At 39.4% G+C, this 26,088-nt stretch overlaps 1 protein-coding gene across 2 annotated transcripts in view; it reads right to left on the bottom strand.

The window, feature by feature from the left end:
• The window catches only part of STK38L (serine/threonine kinase 38 like), an 82,408-nt gene that overhangs the window by 24,650 nt on the left and 31,670 nt on the right, over positions 1-26,088 (bottom strand). Inside the window, exons 1-2 of one of the 2 annotated variants that reach the window (XM_027129381.1) lie at positions 12,370-12,461; positions 2,319-2,463 (exon numbers count right to left, since the gene is read on the bottom strand). In XM_027129381.1, coding sequence (XP_026985182.1) covers positions 2,319-2,463; positions 12,370-12,424 — 200 coding nt within the window. In that variant the 5' untranslated portion in view covers positions 12,425-12,461. Of the gene's footprint in view, positions 1-2,318; positions 2,464-12,369; positions 12,462-26,088 lie in introns of those variants that run through there. The other variant, XM_027129382.1, reaches the window with a different exon arrangement.

The following is a 26,088-nucleotide window of genomic DNA, read 5'->3' on the forward strand; positions in this document are numbered from 1 at the left end:
GAACAACTTTATCCCTACTGTCCCCTTTCCTCAGTCCTTGCTAAAGCTAATATTTCAGTAAATTATCCCTCCTTCTAGGGAGACATGCAATAACTTCTATCCATTTCCATACCTAAACGAGAAGACCCAAGGACTTCTCTTGTACCTTTCTAAAAAATAGCTTTCCTGCTAAAATGACCTTATGCTTTGTTCTGATTGGTACTTTATTTGACTTATGCATTTATCCAGTTAATTAAGCCTTAAAAATTCATCACATGTTTCTTAAAGTATTAGCTTCTAGAAAATAGCTGACTATTTAATTTGACTTCCATGGCACCACCATGCTTTTTTTTTTTAATAACAGTAGATACTTTTATTCCTATTTTCCTTTGTCTGGGAACAGAGAGCAAAACTGAATTATTTTAAGGTTTCAGCAATAAAAGACAATGAACCTTTAAAATTCTGATGAATAACTTGAGTGACTGTCGAAAAAATACAGGTCTTTCCCTCCTTGGTTCTCTTTTACTTTATTCAGTCTCCCTTGATGATCTGCTCACTTCCAGAGACTTCCATTGCATTTACAATTAGTATAATTTCTTACATGTTTGGATTTATTTCTAACTTATGGTGTGGTTTCTACTTGTGCCTGCCTTTTGGTATTTCAGTTTTTCCTTTTCCCTTGGCTTCTTCTGAACTTATTTTTCCCCCATCCATTTTTTTCCCTTCTATTAGTTTGAAAGTTACAAACTCTATTTTTATTCTTTTAGTGGCTACCCTAGAAATTACATGTACACTTAATTTGTCAAAGCCTTAAATTAACCAATCTTTACCCCTTTCTGTGTTGTATCCCTATCCTTAGAGACACACTGATCTCTAAGGACAATTTAATACACTTACTTCCCTCCTGACTGACAGCCTGCTGCAGGAAAATGTATATTTTTTAATACATGTGACATCATTATTGTTGATGTTTCTTACACATTAGCCACATATTTACATTTAGATCTTCTGAATGCGATCACTTTCCTTCTGCCTAAGTTGAATCTTTTGGAATTTCTGCTGATGGCAATCTCTTAGTTCTCTTTCCTCTCTTCCTTTAGGAAATTTGATCAAAGATACGTTTGCTCTCCTCACTATTCTGCACGTTTCTTAGCTCTCTTTTATATTTCCTTTCTCTAAGTTGACTTCCGAATAGTTACTTAAGTTTCATTTTCTAGTTCTAATTCTCTCCCCAGCCACGTCTAATCTGTAGTTGGACCTGCCCAAAATTATGTTCAAAACCAGATTCTTCCCCTCGAGTTCTGTTTCACTAAGTTGTACCACTTTCTGGTTGCCCAGGTGTGAAATTTCAGAGCCAGCGTGGACTACTTTCGCTCACATTCCATATTTGGGTAGTTGCCGTGTTTTTTCTGTCTTTCTCACTCAGTTCTTCCCTGTTGTTGTCATAATCCTAAAGCAAGCCTCCCTTCCACTGGCCTGGACTACAGTGCTAGCCTTTCCTGTTTCTGATCCCTCCTCCCACAGTCCACTCTGTACATCACAACTAAAGTAATCTTCCAGAGAAACACCTGTGATCATTTAAATCTGTTCAAAAGTTTTCCAGGCTCTTTACTACCAGGAAAATAGCTCCATTACAAAGCATCCAAGGCTCTCAGGAAACGGTATAAAAATCCAGCTTGAGTTAAACTGGACAGTGCCTGACCTGGCAGTAAAGGTGCTTTCTTCTGTCTCTGATATCCTTCCTCCTGCTCCTTAACCTCTTTCTTCTCCCTTTTATGTATATATAAATAGTACTCTTCCTTAGGAGCTCTGTTTAAATGCCACCACCATTTATGAAGCCTTCCCAGTTGCCTTAGTCAAAAACAATCTCCCCCTTCTTTGCCCTTCTCAAAGGGCATACTTTTCACCCTTTCATGTAATATTCATGTGCATTATCTCCCTTACTATAAGTTTCCTGAAGGCAAAATAACGTCATTCATTCTTTTTATAATTCTCCCATTTCCACTGATATACACACAACACTACAGAAGTTTCTGGATTAAAGGCAGTCATTAAGTAGCCCTCTAAAAGAGAGTATATAAAAAAAGAAAGTATAAAGATATACCATAATTTCATGGTTAGAAACGTTTTGTTTAAAACATCAATTGACATGTGATATAAGTATATGGGTGCCCAGGACAGGACACTATTCTGTGAAAATAAAACAAGGAACCAGGTATACTGTCAGCATACAGGGACCCACAATATTTATATTATTCATGGACAACATGCTTACACCCCACTTGCGGTATAACAGCTTATTTAACTACACGGAAAATTTTGACCAGCCTTTACTATACCTGGTTTCTCTCTCTTCATGCTGTAAAATGAGGTTGCTGTAAAAATTCTCCAGCGTGAGCTTGGCCACAGTCACTCTTTCCCGGGTATGGTTGCTCATAGGAAAGGTGGTTGTGGTCCCTGCCGTCATTGCCATAGTAACAGAAACTAGAACAACACAGAGACACAAATTACTCAATAGAAAGACAACTTTCTATCCCTTTTAACAAACTCTAGAAATGGTTTCATTTCTACTAGTCAACAACATTTTACCCTAACAGTTAAGACGTTCAAATGAAACTCAAATCCCTGTAGGAACCAGGCAGGAAACAAAAATGTATGAATCAAGCCAGGTGACAACATGGAAGTTTTATGGCTTTTCCTGAACAATGTTTGTCTACTTAAAGCCAACTTTTAAAAACCACTGAGCCAGCCAAACAAAGTGCTGGTTTAAAGAAGATAATGTGGGGACTTCCTTGGCGGTCCAGTGGTTAAGACTCCGCATTTCCACTGTAGGGGGCACGGGTTCGATCCCTAGTCGGGAACTAAGATCCCACATGCCACATGGTGTGGCCAAAAAAAGAAAAAAAAAAAAAGATAATGTGGACAATTAGACAAGATAAGGAATGTAAGACTGAACTCTGGTGGCTGCTATAGGTGGGCACTGACTCTAAGAGACTTGCCTACCATAGTCCACATCTAGACCCCAAAAAAAAGCCCACAAAAAACAAACAAACAAAAAACCTAGAATGGTTCCATATATTAAAGATGTTTTTGCTTATCTGGACGGGAATCATAACAGACTATCTTAGAGGAGATCCAGATTGCCAGGGTGACCATCCAACATTGCATTCTTAGCCGAAAAGTATTCTTCCAAATCTGCCACCTATTTCCCAACACCTACCTCTCCTTAACTACATAAAGACACAGAGCCCTGGATATCGACCTCAACTGGGATAGTGGAATGAACCAAAGACCTTTTTTGTTCTTCATGTGAAACAAGTCAAATACAGGTTGAAAGTAAACAGTTTAACTATGGCAAACTCCCAGTTCCACTGTTGTCTTAGTGGGTTTATACCTCCATTTACTGCTTCAGCCTCATTATGTCGATTACTTTAACATCATAAACTTGTTCCTCTGCTGACTACTATAAATCTTTTCTTTTTTTTTGCGGTACGCGGGCCTCTCACTGCTGTGGCCTCTCCCGTTGCGGAGCACAGGCTCCAGACGCGCAGGCTCAGCGGCCATGGCTCACGGGCCCAGCCGCTCCGCGGCATGTGGGATCTTCCCGGATCAGGGCACAAACCCGTGTCCCCTGCATCGGCAGGCGGACTCCCAACCACTGTGCCACCAGGGAAGCCCCTATACATCTTTTTATAACAAGAAGCTGATGACATTACTTGTTTAAATTGTTCATGGCACGTACAGCAAGTCAAATTAGCTTAGCAAGATAAACAAAGACAACCCACAAACGCGGAGTGCTGGTATCTAACAGAAACTTGAGAGTTTATTCATTAATTTTCCCCTTTTCTTGCCTGAGGATTTAAGGCAGTGGCACTCCTAGGCATGACTGCATTTCTTCCTCACAGAAGCCTGGTAAAGAAAGGAAGTGAAGCTTGGACAAGTCACACGGCTGGTGAGCTGCAGAGTCCAACCCCACCCAAGTGCTATCTCCAACTTGCCTTTCTGGCCTTATCTGCTGCCCTTCCTCACCACTCACTCTTCTCCCAACATACTTGGCCCTTTCATGCCTCCAAGCCCTCACAGGACCTATTCCTGAACCAGTTACGTCCTACACTCTATTTGCAGGCATCCTGCTGGTCCTTTACAGCCCAGTTTGTCTGAAGCCTAACTGCGGTGACTTCTCTAAGGTTCCCTGCCAGAAGAGACATCGATGGACCAGAAGGGGCCAAACGGCATTCTTTCGAGCGCGCCCTCTACCATTTGTAACAAATACTCCCAGGACCGGTGCTGAGCACTTCACCTGCCTGTCCCCCTAAACTAGGAATACCTCTGGGCAAGAACTTTTTCTGAATCATTTTTGAGCGTGCACCTTGATAGCACCGTATTGGACACACAGGAGGCATTAATGAGTGAAGGAGTCCACCTATCAAATGGCAGGGGGAGGGGGCGGTGTGGGAGGAGCGTTGAAAAAATTAGCAAAAACTGCCTATAAAGGTTGGCAACTGTGGAAAACGAAACTTACTGAACCTTGGAGTCAGATATTCAGAGATCTAATCCAGGTCCTGCTGCTAACTGATCACATGGTCTTATTCAAATCACCAGAACGCTCTGAACTCAAGTCACTTTCCGGCCCAGACAGGAATTACGGCACTTGCTCTGCCTCGTTCACAGGCCTACTCTAAGGCCATCTGAGATAATATAACGTAGAAATTATACAAATGTAAGACATTATTTTAGGCATCTAGTTTAATTTTTTTAATGTGCTTTAATGGTAGTGAGCATTATTTTTTAAACAGTAATAAAAATAAGCTCAAGAATTCTTCTGGCCAAGTGATTTTCAAGCACTAAGCTTGGAATGCTACCTAAGGCAATGCTGCCATACCATCTCTGGAAATCTCACCTGGGTTCGTGTTTTATGTTTCAGGATCACATGCAGAAAAGTCAAAGAAAGGAAAAGAGGGAATGGGATTGTATATAGCAAACATCCCAAATCGTGTTTGCTAATTGGGATTTGGGGATTTGGTGAGGAGAGGGGAGCTGGGAAGATGGACTAGAGGTGGAGGAATTCAAATAAATTTAGGAAATCCAGATTATACAAAGTTTCTTACTGCAAGACTTTCTGGCATCATTAATATGTTAATATGTATCCTGAATCCTCAAAAGAGGGTTGGGTATACATTTGCAGTAGTATTCTAGGGAGCCTCTTAGGCATATAAAATTTAAATTTATAGATAGTTATCTTTAAACACTGGTTAAAAAGTGCCTGCTACTCTTTTTCAATATCTGGGGGAGGGAGACTTAGAAACTCCAACAAAGAGTAATTAATACCTAGAAATTTTAGGGCTTCCCTGGTGGCGCAGTGGTTGAGAATCTGCCTGCCAATGCAGGGGACACGGGTTCGAGCCCTGGTCTGGGAAGATCCCACATGCCGCGGAGCAACTAGGCCCGTGAGCCACAGCTACTGAGCCTGCGCGTCTGGAGCCTGTGCTCCGCAACAAGAGAGGCCGCGATAGTGAGAGGCCCGCACACCGCGATGAAGAGTGGCCCCTGCTTGCCACAACTAGAGAAAGTCCTCGCACAGAAACGAAGACCCAACGCAGCCAAAAATAAATAAATAAATAATAAAAATAAAGGAATTCCCTTAAAAAAACAAAACAAACAAACAAAAAAATACCTAGAAATCTTAGAGTGCTTTCTGATTTGTCCAGAGTATCTGTAGCTGATAGAGAATTTTCAGATTGGTTTGCCAATTTGCAGGAGGAAAAAAGGTCAAGACCCAACTATAGTGGTCTATAGTTTCCTTTCAAAAAGTGAATGATGCAAAGACTAACAAACAAAATCATGCCCCTTGAAAAAAAGCACAGAGAAATAACACATCAGTAATATTTGTAGAAGTTGGAAAGAAAGATGTATGATGAACTCGGGGTGTGGCCTTGGAAGGCAGCTGACACGCTGCTCTGCTCTGTCTGGCAAGAAGCAAGGTCTGGCCTTCAGCTGCCAGCGTCCCAGGACAAGGGAATTCTGGAAGCTCCTTTATCCTTGCCAAGTTCACAAGAGACTGATACACAAGACATAATGGCAATTTGCTGATTCACACAATGAGAAACTGAGGAACACGAAACAGATACTTGTATCTCTGGGCAAATGTGCTCCGTCCTTGTGGACTAGCTGAATGTACAGACTGAAGAAGACTGCTTGGTAAGCATGGCATCAAAACAGAGAACTGTTATGCAATTTAACTGTTTAATGGCATAAGGATAAGGTGGAATCTTAAAAAAAAAAAAGATCGATTGCTATCCTGCCCAGGACACCTCTGCCCACTTCAAAGTGGCTAGAGGAGATGGCCAATATTAAGCCCTGCTACTAACTGGGCTTTCCCAGATGATGCAAAATTGGGGGGGCTAGCAGTGGGCAGAAATATTACTGAGAAAAACTTTGGGGGAAATTTTTGTGAAACATAAAAAAGTTAGGGAATTGAAAACAATTCCAAACTACAGAAATTGTTTGCATTAACAGTACAGAAATAAATATGAAATTGTTTTAGATAAAGATTTTTGAACCTGAGGTCTTTATAAAAGAGGGGTAAAGAGAAGATCAGGTTTCTCCATTATAAAGACGTAATGAGTTTATAACTCCAAGGTTCAGAAGTGGATATCGAGTAATGAAAAACAACTTCCAAACACTGTACAATTTAACCATCATCACTATGGTCTTTCCATTCTAGTTATACATACATGCAAGTGTGCAAGCCCTGTTTAAAAACCAAATCAGAGCAAAACCTGTGTCTATTCATCTTTGTAACGAAAGTATTACAGCACCTGGCAAAGTGCTGAGCACACAGTCGGCATTCTGTAAACGACGGTGAGTAACTGAACTCAAGTTTAATGTATTTTAAATTATATATGTCCCATATATAATAATTTCCTTTGGATTAAAAACTACAGAATTACTTACTGTTATGTTAAGCTTCAGAGAGACAAATCCTACTTGAGAGATACAACTACAGTAAAAGCCAAAAATCCCACCCTTGGTCTTGACTGAATAACATCTTTTAGAGATTAGCTTAAAAAAACAAGAAAAAATTATTACTCTCCAACCAGACACAAGTAGGCTTTATAAAATTCAAATTAAACATAACTAAGAACAGAAGTGACCAAATTATTAAAAAGAATGATCTGGATGACTGGCACTTATTATACTGCAGATTTATTCCTCTAACGGATTTCACACTGTTCTTTGTCTTTTACTAAAGCCCTTTCTTTAGCCAGAAAAAGAACAGGATACAATTTGCAAGTCTAGAATTCCTGGACTGATAAAAACAACACTAGGTGCCCTTGGATTTCCTGTTCATGTGTTTTCTCCAGACTCCCCTGTTCATTAATGGAGACTCTACCAATCGTTGAGTCCAGCATTCTTTCGTGTTTATCAAGCCTGGGGAAAGGAGATAACAAATCTGGCGCTCAGGCCATCTATAAATACACGTAGTGTCTCCAGCATTTGCCATCACACTTCTAAAACAGGAAAACAGAGCTGCTTTACCTGACTGGTAAAACAATACTTAACCGATGATTTCACCTTAGCTTCCTCATACTATATTTCAGAGTATCATTAATGCCTTGGTGTATAAAAATTTTCCTAGATTCATCATTAGTTGCCACCACAGTGTCCTAGGCTGCAACAGGTCCACAGTTGGACACTGCGTCCGCTGGGTCCCTAATGATAACAGAGCAGCCACAGCTTCTTTCCTCTACGAGGTACGATCCGAAGAGCAAGAAACTCACAGTCGGGTGAGAGTTCAAGTCCCAGCACTAACTTTTACTAGTTGTATTATTTCCAACCAACATTTACTGCAGATACACACTACCTTCCAGCACTGCACAAAGTACTAAGAATGATAAAATACAATCCCTGCCCTTAGGGAGTTCACAATCCTATGCGGACACAAGGGAAACTCAAGGAAAAGTGTAGTCAGAGGTTTAAGAGAGGAGGAGATGCCTGAATTGAATCTTGGTGGTGGGTTGGGAAGGATAAGAGTTCACAAGTCAGACGGCCAGGGCAGAAGAGGAAGAAGTGAAAGGGCATGAAATCAACTGACACACTTGAGTGTAGAGAAGGGCTTGAGTATACATTTGGTGAAACAGCCAAAGATGAAGGTGGAAAGTCAGTTAGGAATCATGATAAAATATACCTTTTATGCCATGTTAAAAAATTATCCTGAGTATAAATGGGGGTCATTTAAGGCTTTTAATTAAGTGAAGAACTAATAGCCAATAAAGAACATTAATTGAGTGCGTACCCCAGTGCAAGAACTTTCCTAAAAATGTTACATGTTTTAATACTTTTAATCCGCCTAACCACCCCTAAAATTCTATCTGATTGGCACTTCAGATAGATTATGCTAGCAAAGGGAAGACGGCAAGAAGCCTGGGAGTAGACTAGACTAGAGGAGTGTAAATCAGGTTAGGGGACTCAGTAATAAACACTCAGGGGTTACAAACTGGTGGCCTGCAGCCATGTTTTGTGTGACTTGCACTATGATTCAGACATTAGAAGATTTCACGTAAAAATCCAGATTTCTGGTTCCCCTCCAAAAATCAAGTCTGTCAAATTTGAACCCATATTCCTGCCTGCAAATAGGCAGCAAGGACAGAAGAAGCAGGCCCCTTGCAAGCCCGCATCCCGCCAGAGTCCGCCAACTTTCTTCCCTCAGGCCCAGCCTCCTTCACTCCTTGCATTACCTGCCTGCTTCCGTTAGCATTTGAGATTCCAATCCTGGTTTAGTGCAGAATAATAAGGGCCCAGTTTCACATAGCAGCAGAAGAGATTAAAAGAAGGGCTCAGATACACAACTGAAAACACTGAAATCTATAATTCAATTTCAGATTTGGATGACTGGGTGAATGTTGATATCATTAGTAAGAATAGGAAGTATAAGAAGAGCTAACAGTGGGGAAAGAAAATAAGTTCAAGGCTGATCCTGAGTTATTTCACCAGACACAGGATCCATGTCTCTAAAATGGATATAAACCATGCCAGCCTTACAGAGTGGATGTGATGCTCCAATGATGGCAGAGCACAGTGACGAAGGCCCAGAGCGCTAGGTCTGAATCTTGGCTCAGACACTCACTGGCTGTGTGAGTTTAGGCAAATTACTTAAACTTTCTGTGCTTCAGTTTCCTGTTGACTAAAATAAAGATAATGATGGCCAACTTGTGTACATGCTTATTATGTTAATGCAAGACTTACAAGAATTATGGAAGTTAATATTTATAAAGGACTTAGAACGGTGCCTAGCACAGAGCAATGTCATGTGTTTGATAAATCAATATATAAATGAGAAAATATATTAAACACATCTGGCTCATGTTAAATGCACAGAAATGATGAATTTTCTTCCCTTCCTTACCCAATCCTCCTGCTCATTCTTCCTTCCTTGAGCTGCTATCCTAGTAAGTTAGTTTGTAAATTTATTCTCTCGTGGATATTCTCTATCTCTTCTAGTCTTCAAACCTACTCGATTTGAAAATTTAGAGTGCTTTTAGTGGAGAAAGAAATGTATCAAAAAGTACTTATCAGTTTTCTAAATAGAAAGACGTGAAGTACAAAAAAACAACAACAAAAGCTTTCGGTAGAAGTCTTACTAGAAGTTAGTGGTGATTTGGGGCTATGACTAGGACAGGAGAAGGTGTTCCAGAGAAAAACTAATCACTCCTCTTACAAGATGGAGTAATTCTCCTGAGACAACAGACATCCACTCTACTTATAATCTGTTTACTGTGTTTAGTGCCAAGAGCTTTTGTTTTTCATTAGTTAATGTGACTCTCTCCACTTGGTGTGTGTCCTGTTCACCAGTCCAGAGGAGCGAATTCATACGGACGGTTGTCCTTGCTTTCTATGTGTCATAAGCCTGGTGGTGATGGCACAGTGGTGCTGAAATCAACATTATCATTTTTATTTTCAAACCTGTTTTACAAAGAGGCATTTTTCCCTGCTGACCAAAATATAGTTCAAAGGTTGAGCTCCCAAAAGCTTATTTAGCTATAGTAATACTGTTAATAGCAGACTATTTAAGTATGTTGATCCGAATAATTACTAAAAATCCCTCTGCACATTGTTTTTTTTAACTTGAGAAGGGAAAGTGTTCACGAAGTAAATGTAAACAATTAAGCTAAATTAAACTGAATTAAATTTGCCAAACAAAGTAGCAGTAATTTTATCTAAAAACTGGCCTGTTTACAGATCTTAATGTTTAGGTAAGGTAGTACCCCATTTTTCTCAAAAATATTCAGAAAGAAGCCATCTATTCTTAAATGTATTTACAAAATTAAATTCTCTATCATTATAGCTGTCTAGTAATGCATTAGATCTTGCCTGCAAAAGATGCTCAGTTCAATCTACCAAGTCATAGTGAACTTAAAAAAATAAACTGGGTCTTCCCTGGTGGCGCAGTGGTTGAGAATCCGCCTGCCAATGCAGGGGACATGGGTTCGAGCCCTGGTCCAGGAAGATCCACATGCCACGGAGCAACTAAGCCCGTGCACCACAACTACTGAGCCTGTGCTCTAGAGCCCAGGAGCCACAACTACTGAAGCCCGCACGCCTAGAGCCCATGCTCCGCAACAAGAGAAGCCACCGCTATGAGAAGCCCGCGCGCTGCAACGAAGAGCAGCCCCCACTCGCCGCAATTAGAGAAAGCCCGCACGCAGCAACGAAGACCCAACACAGCCAAAAATAAATAAATAAATAAATTTATTTTTAAAAAATTTTAAAAATAAATAGATAAAAACTAAACTACTTCAGCTGAAATGCCGAACAACTTAGATACTGATAATTTAGCACCAGAATGGTAAAACAAACAGATAGTAGGGGCACCCCTAAAAGAATTTTAGATCAAGTTCTATTAATTGGTACCCTCATAAACACACACAGGAATATACTCGCCTTTATTAGACTAAAAGAGGAAAAATAGAAATCACAATTTGCAAGGCAAGAAGTGGGGGGCATGGGGGGAAGGGGGGAGGGGGAGAGTAAGGGAGGACCAGAGTGAGGACTTCAAAGCTATTTGTAATGGAGAATTATGCAGAAACAAAACAACAAAAATAACATGGGAAAAAAACAAGGATTAATAGATTATAAAAATATATCCTTATTTATTAATATTTTATTTACATACAGAATTCATATATGTAGAAATTATAGAATTTACAAACATGAAGTTAGTAGCCTAGAGAAGTTCTTGGAGAGCGAGAGAGCGTGAGAGGGAGTGAGGGGTTACGAGTGATCTAGAGCCTTCTGGGCTCCCAGCCTTAAGCTGTGGCTCTGAATTGGGGGGTGGAGGAGTAAGATGAACAAAGACACTGAAGGCGCCAAGAGAACTACCCCTCCCTGCGCCTTGTCAGATGGTCACACTCCCATCTATTTCCAATACCCAACAACATGAGTTTTCTGTTTTTCGCCTCTGTTATAAAGAATATGGGTCACTGAAAGTAAGACAATGACTTTCTAAATAAAGTGTTCAATTTGAAGGTTAAAATTTATGCTTTAAAAGGTTAGTTTTAAAGATAGACATTTAGAAATGGAAAAATAATCCTGTTCACAAAAGTAGCAAGGAGGAGGAGACGGAGAACAACATTCATAAAATCCCTGGAATAACCTTGATCCAAAACAAAACAAAACAAAAAAAAACTGTTGGCCTTTTAATGAAGAAATCTCATCATAGATCGTGGAAGGAAGGGAAGAATTATTCAATTAATGTGCTGAGACAACTGGTTATCTATTTGGGAAAAAAAGCAAGTCAGATGTTCATTTCACTCCAAAGATCAAAATAAATTTCAAGTGGTTCAAAAGGGTGAACATAAAAACTAAAGGAAAAAACAGAAAGGAAGGAAAAAGAAAGGGAAGGGAAAGAAAAGGATGGAAAAGAATGGCAAATAAAAGTAAAAGGAAAAATTAAACTTCAAGAAAATAAGATGAATAACTGATCTTTTAAAGAAAAAGGACCGTCTTAAAAGGAAATCATCACAATGAAAATACTGCTAGGAATCATCACAGAAAAATTTGGAATATACATATATGTATGTCAAACAAGATTAAAGGATAGTATTTTAAGCGAAATTGCAAAGTAACATTATATATTAAACACTTATGTTAAAAATACCTTATACCCATGTTAAAAGAACAAATTATATTTCTTAAAACATATATAAAGTTCGTAACAGCTTTTATAACATTAAAGTTGTAAAGAGACAATAAAAACCTTACTAGTAAGTGGCTAATACTGATTGACAAATATATGTAAGTAAAAGTAGCTAACAAACATATGAAAAATATTCAATTTTACCAATAAATCACAGACATGGAAACTTTAAAATAATGCAATATATTCCCTACCTGAAAGTAGCCACAGTTTTGGGGAAAACCTTCTTGGTGGGGTCCAGTCTATCATCAGACATCTTTCTACACATCATCTGTGTTCATGTGTATGTTTTTCTAGCTTTATTGAGATATAATTTATATATAAGATTGTGTAACTTTGAGATGTACAATGTAATGATTTCATATATGTATATATTCAGAAGCAATTATCATAATAAGGTTAGTTAACACATCCATCACCTCATATAGTTACAATTTTTTTGTGTGTCTAGTGAGAACTTTTAAAATCCACTCTCCTAGCAACTTTCAAATATACAATACTTACAAATACTTTCAACTTTCAAGTAACAGTATAATATTGTTAACTATAGCCACCACGTTGTACATTATATCCCCAGAACTTATTCATCTTAAAACTGGAAGTTTGTAAGTGAAGTCAGAGAGAGAAAGACAAATATCATATGAAATCGCTTATATGAGGAATCTTAATGTGGAATCTTTAAAAAAAATTATACAAATGAACTTACAAAACAGAAACAGACTCACAGACTTAGAGAAGTACTTATGGTTACGGGGGGGGGGAAGGGGGAGGGGGAGGGATAGATTGGGAGTTTGGGATTTACATGTACACACTGCTATAATTAAAATAAAATGCCTTTCCATGAAAAAAAACAAAACGAAACTGGAAGTTTGTACACTTTGACCACCTTCACCTACTCCCCCTCTCCACTCCATCCTCACCTCTGGCACACTGCAACCACCAAGCTGCTCTGTTTCCATGAGTTTCAGTTTTTTTATATTCCACATCTAAGTGAGATCATACAGTATTTGTCTTTCTCTGTTTGACTTATTTCACTTAGCATAATGCCCCCAAGGTCCATGAGTGTTGTCACAAATGGCAAGGTTTCCTTTTTCATGGTTGAATAATATTCCAGTAAGGGGTGTGTGTGTGTGTGTGTGTGTGTGTGTGTGTGTGTGTGTGTGTGTCTGTGTGTGTGTGTGTGTGTGTGTGTGTGTACCATTTTCTTTATCCATTCATACATTAATGGGCAGTTAGATTGTTTCCATGTCTTGGCTATTATAACATGAGGGTGCAGCAGTGTCTCTGAAAGTAACTTTATTTCCTTTGGATAGATACCAGAAGTAGAATTGCCAGACAATATGGTAGTTGTATTTTTAATTTTTTGAGGAACCTCCATACTGTTTTCCATAGTGGCTGTACCAATTTACATTCCCACCAGTAGTGTACAAGAGTTCCCATTTGTCCACATCCTCAATAACACTTATCTCTTGTCTTTTTGATAATACCCTTTATAACCAGTATAGAGTGATATCTCATTTTGACTTGCATTTCTCTGATGATTTGTGATGCTGAGCACCTTTTCATGTAACTGTTGGCCATCTGAATATCTTCTTTGGAAAAATGTTTTCTCAGATCCTTTGCCCATTTTTTTATTGGATTGTTAATTTGCTACTGAGTTGTATGAGTCCCTTGTGTATTTTGGATATTAATTGGGGAGATTTTTGATTACTGATTCAATCTCCTTGCTCATTACTGGTTTGTTCGGATTTTCTGTTTCTTCAGGATTCATTCTTGGTAGGTTGTATGTTTCTAGGAATTGATTTCTTATAGGTTGCCTAATTTGTTGGCATGTAATTGTTCATAGTAGTCTCTTATGATCCTTTGTATTTCTGTGGTATCAGGGTAATATCTCCTCTTTCATTTATAATTTTATTTATTTGGGTCCTCTTTTTTTCTTGGTTAGTCTAGCTAAAGCTTTCTCAATTTTGTTTTTTCAAAGAATCAACTCTTAGTTTTGTTCATCTTTTCTATTGTTTTCCTATTCTCCATTTCACTCATTTCTGCTTTGATCTTTATTATTTGCTACCTTCTACTAACTTTGGGCTTAGCTTATTCTTTTTCTAGTTCCTTGAGGTGTAAAGTTATGTTGCTTATTTGAGAGCTTTCCTTTTTCTTAATGTATGCTTTACATTTATCACTATAAACTTCCCTCTTAGAAGCTTTTGCTACATCCTGCAAGTTTTGGTTTGCTGTGTTTTCATTTCCAATTGTTTCACATTTTAAAATTTTCTCTTTTGATTTCTTCTTTGATTCATTAGTTGTTCATGACTGTGTTATTTAATTTCATGTATTTGTAAATTTTCCAGCTTTCCTCCTGTTATTATTTCTGGTTTCATACTGTTGTGGTCAGAAAAGATACTTGATATAATCCTTATCTTCTTGAATTTGTTGAGACTTGCCTTGTAGCCTAACACGTGATCTCTCCTAGAAAAAGTTCCATGTTCACTTAAGAATAATATATGCATTCTGCCTCAATGGGATGGAGTGTTCTGATTTTGCCTGTTAGATCTATTTGGTCTAATTCAAATCTGCTGTTTCCTTATTGATTCTCTGTCTGAATGATCTATCCATTATTGAGGGGGGTATTCAAGTCCTCAGTTATTATTGTATGGCTGTTTATTTCCCCTTTTCATTGTTAGTATTTGCTTTATATATTTTGGTGCTCTGATGTTGGATGTACAATTATTTACAATTGTTCTATCTTCTTGATGAATTGACCCCTTTATCATTATATAATGACCTTCTTGTCTCTCTTGACTATTTTAAGCTTAGTCTATTTTGTCTGATATAACTATAGCTCCCCCTGCTTTCTTTTCGTTACCATTTGCTTGAAATAACTTTTTCCATCCCTTCACTCCCAGTCTATGTGTGTTCTTAAAGTGTCTTGTAAGCAGCACATTATTGGATCTTCTTTTTTTATCCATTCAGCCTTTCTATGCCTTCTGATTAAGAATTTAATCCAGTTATGCTTAAAGTAATTATTGATAGGTTAAAACTTACTATTGCCTTTTTATTGTTTTCTGACCGTTTTGTAGATCCTTTGTTCTTTGCTTCCTCTCTTGCTACCTTGTTTTGTGAATGATGACGTTTTGTGGCAGTGTGCTTTGACTCCTTTACTCTAGTCTTTTGTGAACCTACCACAGAAAGTTTTTCCTTTGTGGTTACCATAAGGCTTACATAAAACATCCTATTTTAAGCTGATAACAACTTAACTTCAATAGCATATAGAAACTTTATACATTTAATCCTCTGTCCCTCATATTTTAGGTTATTGCTGTTACAATTTACATCTTTTCAATATTGTGTATCCAATAACAAATTATTGTAGTTATGGCTATATTTAATACGTTTGTTTTTTAACTCTTTTTTTTTTTTTGTGGTACGCGGGCTTCTCACTGTTGTGGCCTCTCCCGCTGTGGAGCACAGGCTCCGGACGCGCAGGCTCAGCGGCCATGGCTCACGGCCCCAGCCGCTCCGTGGCATGTGGGATCTTCCCGGACCGGGGCATGAACCCGTGTCCCCTGCACCGGCAGGTGGACTCTCAACCACTGCGCCACCAGGGAAGCCCTGTTTTTTAACTTTTAAACGAAGTTTTTAACTTTTAAACTAGGGTCACAATTTCAAAGAACCAGATTTTGACCATATATTTACCATTACCAGTAAGTTTTACATATTCAGATGTTTTTATGATGTTAATTAGCATCCTTCAATTTCTCCTTGAAAAACACCCTTTAGCACTTCTTGTAAGTTAGGTCTAGGGGTGATGAAATCCCTCAGCTTTTGTTTGTTCAGGAAATCTTTTTCTTTCCTTCATTTGTGAAAAACAGCTTTACTGGGTATAGTATTCTTGGTTGACAACTTTTTTCTTTCAATATTTTGAAAATCATCCTCCCACTCTCTCCTGAACTGCAAAGTTTCTATTAAGAAATCGACTTACAGTTGTATGAGGGCTCCCTTGTATGCAGGCTTACATAGATGCTAGCTGAGGCTACTGCCCATATTCTGCGGTATGTGGCGGTGCTGCTGGCTGGGCTCTGTGGTTGGGTGAGACTGCTGGCTGGACTCTACATCCAAGCAGAGCTGCTGGGAGGGCCCCCTCACACGGTGGGACTGCTGGCTGTACCCGTGGTCAGATGGGGCCGCCAGCTGGATTCCGCAACCACCTCTGGCGGGGTGAGGTGGCAGGCTGTGCTCCCTGGCAACATGGTGCTGCAGCTTGGACTCCATGAATGGGAAGGTCTGTGGCCTGGGCTCTGCGGATGCTCCTGGTTGGGTGGGGTCTCAGGTTGTGCCTCCTAACCAGATGGTGCTCCTGGCTGGACTCCATGTTAAGGGGGGTGGTTCAGACTGGGCTTCGCAATTGGGCAGGTTATTGGCTGTGCCCTACTGTTGGACAAGGTCACCGGCCACGTTCACTGGTTGGGAGAGGCTGTATCCTGCAGTTGGATGAGCTACAGACTGTGCTTTTCAGATGGTCAGGGTCACTATCCAGGCTCCCTCAACAGGTGGGGCTGCAGGCTATGCTCTGCAATTGGGCAGGGTCAGTCGCTGGACTCCCTGCCTAGGCAAGGCCACAGCTTGTGTTCAACAGTTGGGCAGGGCCCTAGGCTGGGCTCTGCTGCGGACCAGAGCAGTAGGGTGGCTCCACAGCTGTCACCATGGTTTCCTGGTCAGACAGGACTACAGGCTATGCTCAGCAGTTAGGCAGGACTGTGAACGTGCTTCTCTGCCTGGGTAGGCCTGTGGAATAGGCTCCACGCCCAGTTTGCTCATTGGCTGGAGACCTAAATCAGGCCGAGTTGCTAACTGAGCTCCCTGGCCAGACAGGGCCACCAGCCTGCCTCTGCAGATGGACAGAGCCACTGACTGGGATCTCTGCTCAGGCACCACTGTAAGCAGGAATGTGGTCCACCAAGATCTGAGCACTGGTTGCTGTGAACCCCGCCTACCTTCTCTGTCTCTAGTGTCTCCCAGTGGTTGAGTCCTACAGATTTCCCCAGTGATTCCTGTGAGGTGAAACCCAAGTGGGCTTCCCAGGAAGTGTCCCGCATCACTGCGGGAGCCGGATGTCCAACTTGGGCTCTTTTTCCCACTGGAAAAACCACAGACTCAGGGGGGCCCTCTTGGTGTGGTATGTGCTGGCCCGGGGGAGCAGCAATGCATTCAGAGGGTGGCTGCTCCTTTCCCCCTTTTAATGTGGTCGTTCTCAGTCTCTGCAGTCCCGAGGGGTGCGTCAAGCTCACCCCTGGGTTGTGGCATTTTTACAATGGTGTCTGGTCCACAGATAATCAATAATTGGTCCTCTTGTGAGGGGGACTGAAGTTGGCGATGACTTATGTCACCATCTTGATGATAACTTTCCCTGTGCTTATGTTAACTGGTCGGGATTAATCCTTTCTGACAGGGAATGTGGCAATTTATACCAAGAACCTTAAAGTTGTTTTTTTATCTTTTGACATAAATAATTTCACCTTCAGGAATCTATGCTAAGAAAAGAATCAAAATTGCAGCAACGATTCGAAGTTTTTTTTTTTTTTAAATCAAAGCATTATTTAAAACAGCAAAAAAAACAAATGTTTAAAAGTAAGTGAAATGACTGATGGAATGGTGATAGCATGAAATATCACAGAAATAATACTGAAGAAAATTTTCCCCCCAAAATTTAACAACATGAAAAATAATGTTAAGTAAACAGGATACAATGTTCTATCTTCAGGCAAAATATGAACTCAACTATATGGGGGGAAAGGGGGGTAAATTAGGGTGAAATATGATGTGAAATTATGGATGATTGAAATTTTGTCCTTTATCTTTTTTTTGAATTTTTTAATTTTTCCATAATGGGAAAACAACCATTTTTATAGAAAAAAAATATTTAAGAGTGTGTGAGGGTGCAGGTAGGAACAGTAAAAGGGAATCAACTTGCACTTTTCAGCCCACAGAGGTGGTTTTCCAGGTACCACTGTACTTGAATTTTTTCTCTATGAACCAAATTCTTAGTTTTGGTTTAGCGGAGGATTGTGAAAAGAGTCTGAGGCCACAGCATAAAACTAAAGGCAACCAGAAGACTAATGGGAATTCTGCAAAGTTTTTCAGTCACACCTTACACTTCTTTTTAGGGAAGCATTTTCTTAGTGGCTTATACCTGTGCATATTTACAATGGCTCAAACTGTCACTTTCTCCTCAGATAGTTTTTCTACTGGTGACTCACAAGGCCCATACCGAAATCAAACAGCAAGGCAGCACAAATCTCAGCTAAATGAACTTCAAGTCTTACTTAAGGTAAGGGAACTACTTCTCCAAAATCATAAGAGACAAAATGATTGCTCTAGCTTTAAAGAAGATCCCCACTCCCCTTTACTCCTTCTTTACCTGTTTTAAAGGAGATAATAATGCCTGATTCAAAGCACCAGTACAACCAAAATTGCCTATTTTGTGCTAAAAGGTGAAGGTTTGGTGTACAGAGAACAACCAATGAATGGGCAAGGCAGGAAAATGGTGAGTTGTGAGAGGTGGTGTGACTTGCTGGTAAAGGAACGGGGAGGAGCTTTGGGAAGCAGCCTGAACACACAAATCCCTCAGCAGCCCAGTTATAAAAAGTTTGGTCATCTCTGCACTATTACCTTTCACTTTCCTAAAAGTAAGCTTCTGAGAGGAGAGACAGAGAGAGAAAGAGAGAGAAACAGACCAACATTCACACACACAATAAAACTTGAAAACAGACCTGAGTTTAAGTGAGGCTGTAAAATATAAATTTCATTAAATGACTTTAATTAAAAATATAGGGGCTCCCCTGGTGGCGCAGTGGTTGAGAGTCCGCCTGCCGATGCAGTGGACGCGGGTTCGTGCCCCGGTCCGGGAAGATCCCACATGGCGCGGAGCGGCTGGGCCCGTGAGCCATGGCCGCTGAGTCTGCGCGTCCGGAGCCTGTGCTCCGCAACGGGAGAGGCCACAGCAGTGAGAGGCCCGCATACCGGAAAAAAAAAAAAAAAATATATATATATATATATGTATATATAAACTCCTATTTTAATTTCCCCATATATTCAAAATATTCAAAGCTTCTACATCACTAAATAGCTTCAGGAGAGACTTAGGTAGATTCCTCCATTATATCAATTTCTTTTATATTTCTTAGTTTTAAAATTACTGGGTTGCTTTTTGTTTGTTGTTTCTTTTTAAATGAAAACCACTCGCTGAAAGAGATCAGACTAATTTAACAACATAAGAGCCAGAAGCAGAAGTGCTTTTTGAGGGCAAAGATTGGATTAGACTAAAATTAAAACATGATATCATGAGTTACCTTTAGTTATTTTGAGTGATTTAAACTCTCCCAAGAGACTTTTGACCATTACAACTGACCAACGAAAACTGTTCCCAGCTAAAAGCAGACATACCATATGACTCATCAGACTCAGATATTGTGTTTAACACACAGATTACTTGACTTCTGCAATCATGAGAAAATCCAGGAGGTATCCACCTCAGTTAGACACCAGAGAACAGAAAACTTTAAGGCAGAAAAAAATATTTTTAGTGCTAGTGACCTTTATAATTAATACCTGAACAGCTTATTATCTAAGTATCAAACAGGGCCATACCACTTTATTGAACACAATTCTGGTTTATTTGGAAAACAAAGATAGGAGAAAAAGTGCCTAAAATGGAATAAAAAGTAAGTAATACAGTTTTTTGTCATCAGGGATAGCCTGCAATTCAAGTAAACATTCTGGCAAACCCTTCCATAAATCACTTTATGAGCTCAATTCTGTTCAGCATTTTTCTAGACTCCACTAAAGGTCTCGGTCACAAATTTAGCTCGCCACCAGGCAAGACTGTTAGAATCACAGAACTCGAAAACAGAAACTCTATTATCTAGTCCATCTCCCTCATTTTACAGACGTGAGGCCCACAGTCACTTGGCTATCTGGGGCAAAAGCCTGGACTAGAACAGACCACTCAACCTTTAGGGGGAGCCCCCAGTCCAGCTGGAGAGTCCACAGTGCAGTGGCAGCTCTAGGACACTGTGTGGCCCCTGCAGAGAAGCTGCCCTTCAGAACACTGACAGCTAGGTCAGTCCTGGACCACAGTGGTGCCTACCAGCTCTGTCATTGATGTCCATATCTGACACTGACGCTGCTTCCTATCTTAGGATTACGGGTCCTTGGATCAAATAACTGGTTTTCTGCCTGCTTTTCAGACGACCGAAGAATGACATTTTTACCCCAAACTTCCTGGAAGCCAAAGTATTGTGACTAAAGTCTTCTTAAAGGCTATTAGTACCACGATTACAGAAGTTAGTCACCATTAAGCGATCTAGATTTAGCTTGGGACTCCACCTCTATCTCTAATTATTTCCTTATAAAATTATGCCCCAAAGTGAGGTTCTCAAAATCATATATACTGTAACACGGTCCTGTGTACTCCTTGTCTAAGACACATGGGCACGAGGGCAAACCTAAATGTACGCATATTCAGCTCTCTGGAATTTGCCATAGGTATTCTGTCACAGATGAAATAAGGTTTCTAAAACATAAAAATACATTTTTTTTCCAAACTGGAAATATCTTCTTTTCTATTTATGAAAGTAAAATATCTGTCATGTAAAAATGTGAAAATATCCAGAAGTATATAAACTGCCAAGTGAAAGTGACTTCACCATCCTACCACCCATAATATCTGGTTTTAACTGTTGGGTGACAGACTGGAGTTAGACTGCCTGGATTAAATTCTGGGCCTGCCACTTATGAACTGTAAGAACTCTCAGGGTGTCAGTGTCCTTATCTACAAAACAGAGATAATGACAGCATGTGAGAATTATTAACTAGTGTTGATTAAGTACTTTACAAAGTGTAGGTATTGTTCTAAGCACTTAAAACATATTAACCAATTTTAATAAGGTAGTTGATTGATCCACTAAATGGTTAAAGCACTTAGAATAGTGCCTGAGAATTAGTCGAGGGCCCATTAAGTGCTAACTGTTGTTATATCCTTCCAAAACTTTAATGTCCATATAAACACACACACATACAGTTTTAACATAAATGGGTTTATATAAACTGTTCTGTATCTTGCTTTTTCCCTTACTATCTTGCAGACATCCTTCAATGTTAATACCAACAGATCCACTTTATCCTTTGTAAGCAACACACAGTAAGAATATTTTCTAACGTATAATGAATCGTTTTGTGCTAGACCCTGTACTTTGTGTATCATCTCACTTAATCCTCATAAGACCCCTAAAATGCACGTGCCATTATCGTTCCTATTAGAGAAGAGGGAGGTGAGACTTAGCTGGATTAAGTAATTCGCCCAAGATCATACAGCTAAACATGGTGGAACCAAGATGTGAACCTGGGTTCCTCTGCAACTGAGGGACCGTGCACACTCCATTTTCTACAGTGCTGTACTTTGTAACTAATGTCCCCTAACAGATGTTTGGATGGTTTCCATTGTGCGGGGGTGTGTGTGAGATTTTTAGCAATGTTGCCGTGAACATATTAGATCACAGGTTGTGCATTCTTTCTCCTATTTCCTTACTATATTCTTCCATATATGCAATTGCTGAGTCAAAAAAAATTCACATTTAAAATTCTGATACACACTGCAAGATTGCTTTCCAGAGATACAGAACCAATCGATCCATCACAGTTATATGACAGAGCCAACACTGGTCACTGCCCATCGTTTTAATCTTTGCCAGCCCAATAGGTTAAACAGGACATCTTAGTTTTGCTTATGCATTTCTTTGATTGTAATGAGATAAGCATATTTTCATATATTTTAAGTAATTATTTCTTCTTTTATAAGCTGCCTGATTTAAGTTCTTTGCCCAGCTTAAATCATACCATAATGCCAATATTTAAATAATTTCAATTTATACAATTTAAGAGAAAAATCAGAGCATGCTTTAGTTCATGCGGGAACTATAGTTATTACATTAGCAGCAGGGCACTTTCCTGTAAATCAATAGGATCAAATCAAAACTACTGTCACAAAATGCAAAGGTTGAGAATATATGTAGAATATGACTTTCCAAATCAAGTACAATTTTCTGTGATACAGATGTGACATTAAGACCCTGTTGCTTAGACCCTATTTATTTGGACTAGCATATATAAATTTTTTTAATAATGCCAACTTATTCTTTAGCAGAAAACTTCCCAGCTTAGACCACAAATCTCTGGAAAGCAACTAATCAATGTCTTTACTGTTATCATGATCATCACTGCCATCGTCACAGCCATCGTGACGGGCCAGACAGTACTGTGTGCCTCATCTCGTTTAATCTGCCCAATGGCCGCGTGAGGTACTATTTTCGCATTTTCCAAATGTGAAACTGAAGTTCAGAGAGGTTAAGTCACTTGCCAGAGGCCTCTTAACTAGAAAGTAGCAGAGCTGGGATTTCAACCCTGTATGACTCCAGACCCTGTTCTATTGTTCCAGTAAGGTGCCCACCCTTCATGACCAGACTCAAGCAGTTGAAGCTAAAGCCAAAAATAAATCTATGACTTTCAAAAAGCAACTCCAGAGAATGACTGGTCTTTTCTTACATGATCACCTTACTTATTCTTGACAAATCTTAAGTTGCTGTATAATTCCTAGTTTTAAAGAAACTTAAAAGGATGGACTTGCCCATCCTTCTACCAGAAACAAGGCTGTGCTAAATAACCTTCTTCCCACTCAACTTGCCTTCTCACCCAAACAGCTCTATAAGCTGTTTAAAAGAGATTTATAATCTTTGTCGTCCTCATTTACTTGTCTAAATAGGGAAAAAGTATCAGAATGCTTTGCTGTATGAGCTGGAGGATTAACCAACATTGAGAGGCAGCCAGAATCTTGGCAAAGATACCATCATTCAAACCTGGTTGAAGTCCAGGTTTAAGCTGTATCTAGATGGGGTTGCAGGAGCCCTGAAATAACCTCAGGGGACAGAAAGGTCTCCTATGGTGACAAAGGAGTCCTTCTTATCTGCTTGGCAGCCTTACAGTCAGCGAGTTCTTACATCTAACCTAAATCTCTCCCACTGAAATTCAAACCTATTTCTTTTTCTCAAATTCTCCATAAAAAGAAAGAACTTTACTGCAGCAATTAACTTGCTCAAATTCTCACAGCAAATTTTTAAAAAAGGTAGCTGGAATCAGCACTGATTTTCTTTGATTCTCTTCATTGCATAATCAAAAGTTCTTAATTTTCAGTCCTTTTTGCTAAGGGAAGAATTGCTTGTCTCTCTCAAGAAAACTGTGAAATTGGTTTGAAAATAAAATTGCTTTATTTATAAATCTTCATGACTAGTACCTAACTGAGAATTTCAAAAACAAAAGCCCTTCACAGTGCTTTTACAGCCTTTACTAACAAAAATCAAACCATAGGTAACTTTTATCAAAGGCTTCTGTGTCAAGTACAGCGCTAAACGTTTAACATGTATGACGTTCTTTCATCTTCACAATCATTCCATGAAGTAGATGTTTCCCACGTTTAAAAATAAGGAAACTGAGGCTTAGTTAAGTCGCCATCCCAAAGACATACAACTAGTAAATGGAACCGGGTCTGCCTCATACCAGAGGCTAAGCTTATAACCCATTCGGCTGCATCGTCTCTCATCTGACCTTTATTTTTAAATGGGTAAAAGCCTCTGTTTATAGAGCATTTTGTTCCTAAAAGCACCAAGTTCTTTATAAGTGATTTTATTTTCCTCATCTCTTTCCAATACAAAATTTGTGCAATATAACAACCCCAAGGTTTGACAAAACTAAAGAGAGTCGTACTTAAGAATGCAGCAAATATCTTAAAAAACTAAGAAAAAAAATACGTGTGCCAAGATTTAGGAGCCTGAGTTTCAGCAAGCATAGAACTTTTGCACTAGATAACCATCTGGTAACAGTCCACTTTGAAATTCTACTCTGTTCCATCCACCTACTTATTTATTTATTCTCATACTTAAACTAAGCTATTTCCAGAGCTGTAAAATACATTTTGACATCTGGTTGGGTAAGCCTCTCCCCTTTTTGCTTTGTTTTCCCCCACCCCCAGATTTTTACACACTCTTTCACCTGAACATTAGACTCTGCTTGTAAAGTTCAATTAAAAATATTGATTGGGTATCAGTTTTTTAAAAGAGGGAAAAAAGCATGGTTCAAGCAAATCCAGCTTCAGCCCCAGGATTAAAATTACCAATTTGACTTTGGTTCCTTTGCCAAGGTATTTCTGCCACCTGGGAGACAAATATCCAAATTGAAGGTTAAGGTTTTTAAATCCCTTTTAAAAAGCTGCATCCAAATTTACAGTGTCTGTTACTGATTACAGAAAAAAACTAAATATTCAATAAACCTATCAGGTGGTGTTTGCAAGGCAGGCCTTCAGGATGCCTAAAGATAGAGAAATAGAAGCAAGGAGCTGATCAAATAATTGGCATCAAAAGCACCCATTAGAGAACAGACACTTTGCTGGCAGGAAGAGACCCAAACAGTAAGAGAGACGACCCGAGCGCTTAAAATCCCGTAATCTGTTGAAAGAAGCAAGGCTAACCCACAAAAGCAATCAATGCATATGACAAATATGCCTGCGTGGGCCTTTATGATATAAGCAGGGCTTCAGAACAGGGAAAGATCAGTGTGGGCTGCAGTGCCCAATGAAGACTAATAAATTGGGTACACTCAACTCTAGCTTACCCGAATGTGGTGACCAAAATTTAATGACAGCTATTTAGAAGCCCATGTGAAGACAAACAGTGATGAGCTCAACTTGGTTTATAAATCATGACTGAGCCAAACTTCCAGCACCCTGATAAAAGGGCAGAGAGCCTGTAAGCAAGCATCTCTCACTGTTCTTGCAGCAGCTACTCCAGATGACATGCAGAAACTGTGGCCGGAACCGGATTAACACAATGGGAAATCCCCAAATACTCTGTGGCCTGAGGGCTATTCAGTACCAGAACCTGACCCTACTCCCCTATACTCAACCTGAAAAGTCCCTTTTCTAGAGGACTTGTATCCACAAAAACTCCACCCAGTTTCCTGACATCATGGAAATTCACTAGTTCACTCAGAAGACCTAGTATGTGGGCTCATCTATTCGTGGAAAGAGGTAGCTCTTTCCAAAAGTACTGAGTCAGAAATTTTTACCAGCACTAGATTTGTTCAAAAAAAAAAAAAAAAAGGAAAAAAGAAATTTTTAGTTGAATAAACAGGATGAGCACTGTATCTCCTTCCAAGGAGCAAAAAAATAGTGCTAAACATAGCTGGGAAAACTGGTTGGGAGGAATTGGGGTGGAACTTCTCAAAACCTGAAATCATATGCAACCTCTACAGTTATTAATTTTAAAACATTAATAGATAATGCAAAGCAAGACATCTCAGTGACTTCTTTACCAACCTGACGTGTCAATAAGCATTACTTAGGGAGGGTATTTGCTTTGAAAATGAGTAGAAAACTTACCTGTGAGTTAGTTTTAAGACAGTGTCACTAAAATGAGGAAGCTACGACTATTTAATCTTCTGAGGTTCCTTCCCAATCCCATGACACTGTTTATACTTTTTAAAGGTAATTATTAGTACTTTAAGCAGAGAACCTAGCAGGCTGTGAAGAGCTTTCACACACAAGCCTCAGAACTCAATTTCTAATGAGATACACTGTAAATCATAAAACATCTCCTCATATCCTATAGCTTTTATTAAGTGAAACTGGGTTAATTTGGTGGGTTGTACATTTTTAGAAGTGAAATAAACACTCTATATGGTTTAGACAATAAAACTTCTACGTCCAGGATAACAGTTATTTTCGGGGAGAGAAGGAAGGGAAGGACTGCAAAGGCATCTCAAACTCTATCTGTAATGTTTTGCTACTTCAGTAAAATCCGAGACAAACAGAG

The sequence above is a fragment of the Aethalodelphis obliquidens genome, unplaced genomic scaffold, assembly GCF_003676395.1.
Source record: "Aethalodelphis obliquidens isolate GAN/ISIS:26980383/991018 unplaced genomic scaffold, ASM367639v1 scaffold36, whole genome shotgun sequence".
In the NCBI taxonomy this organism is placed as follows: domain Eukaryota; kingdom Metazoa; phylum Chordata; class Mammalia; order Artiodactyla; family Delphinidae; genus Aethalodelphis; species Aethalodelphis obliquidens.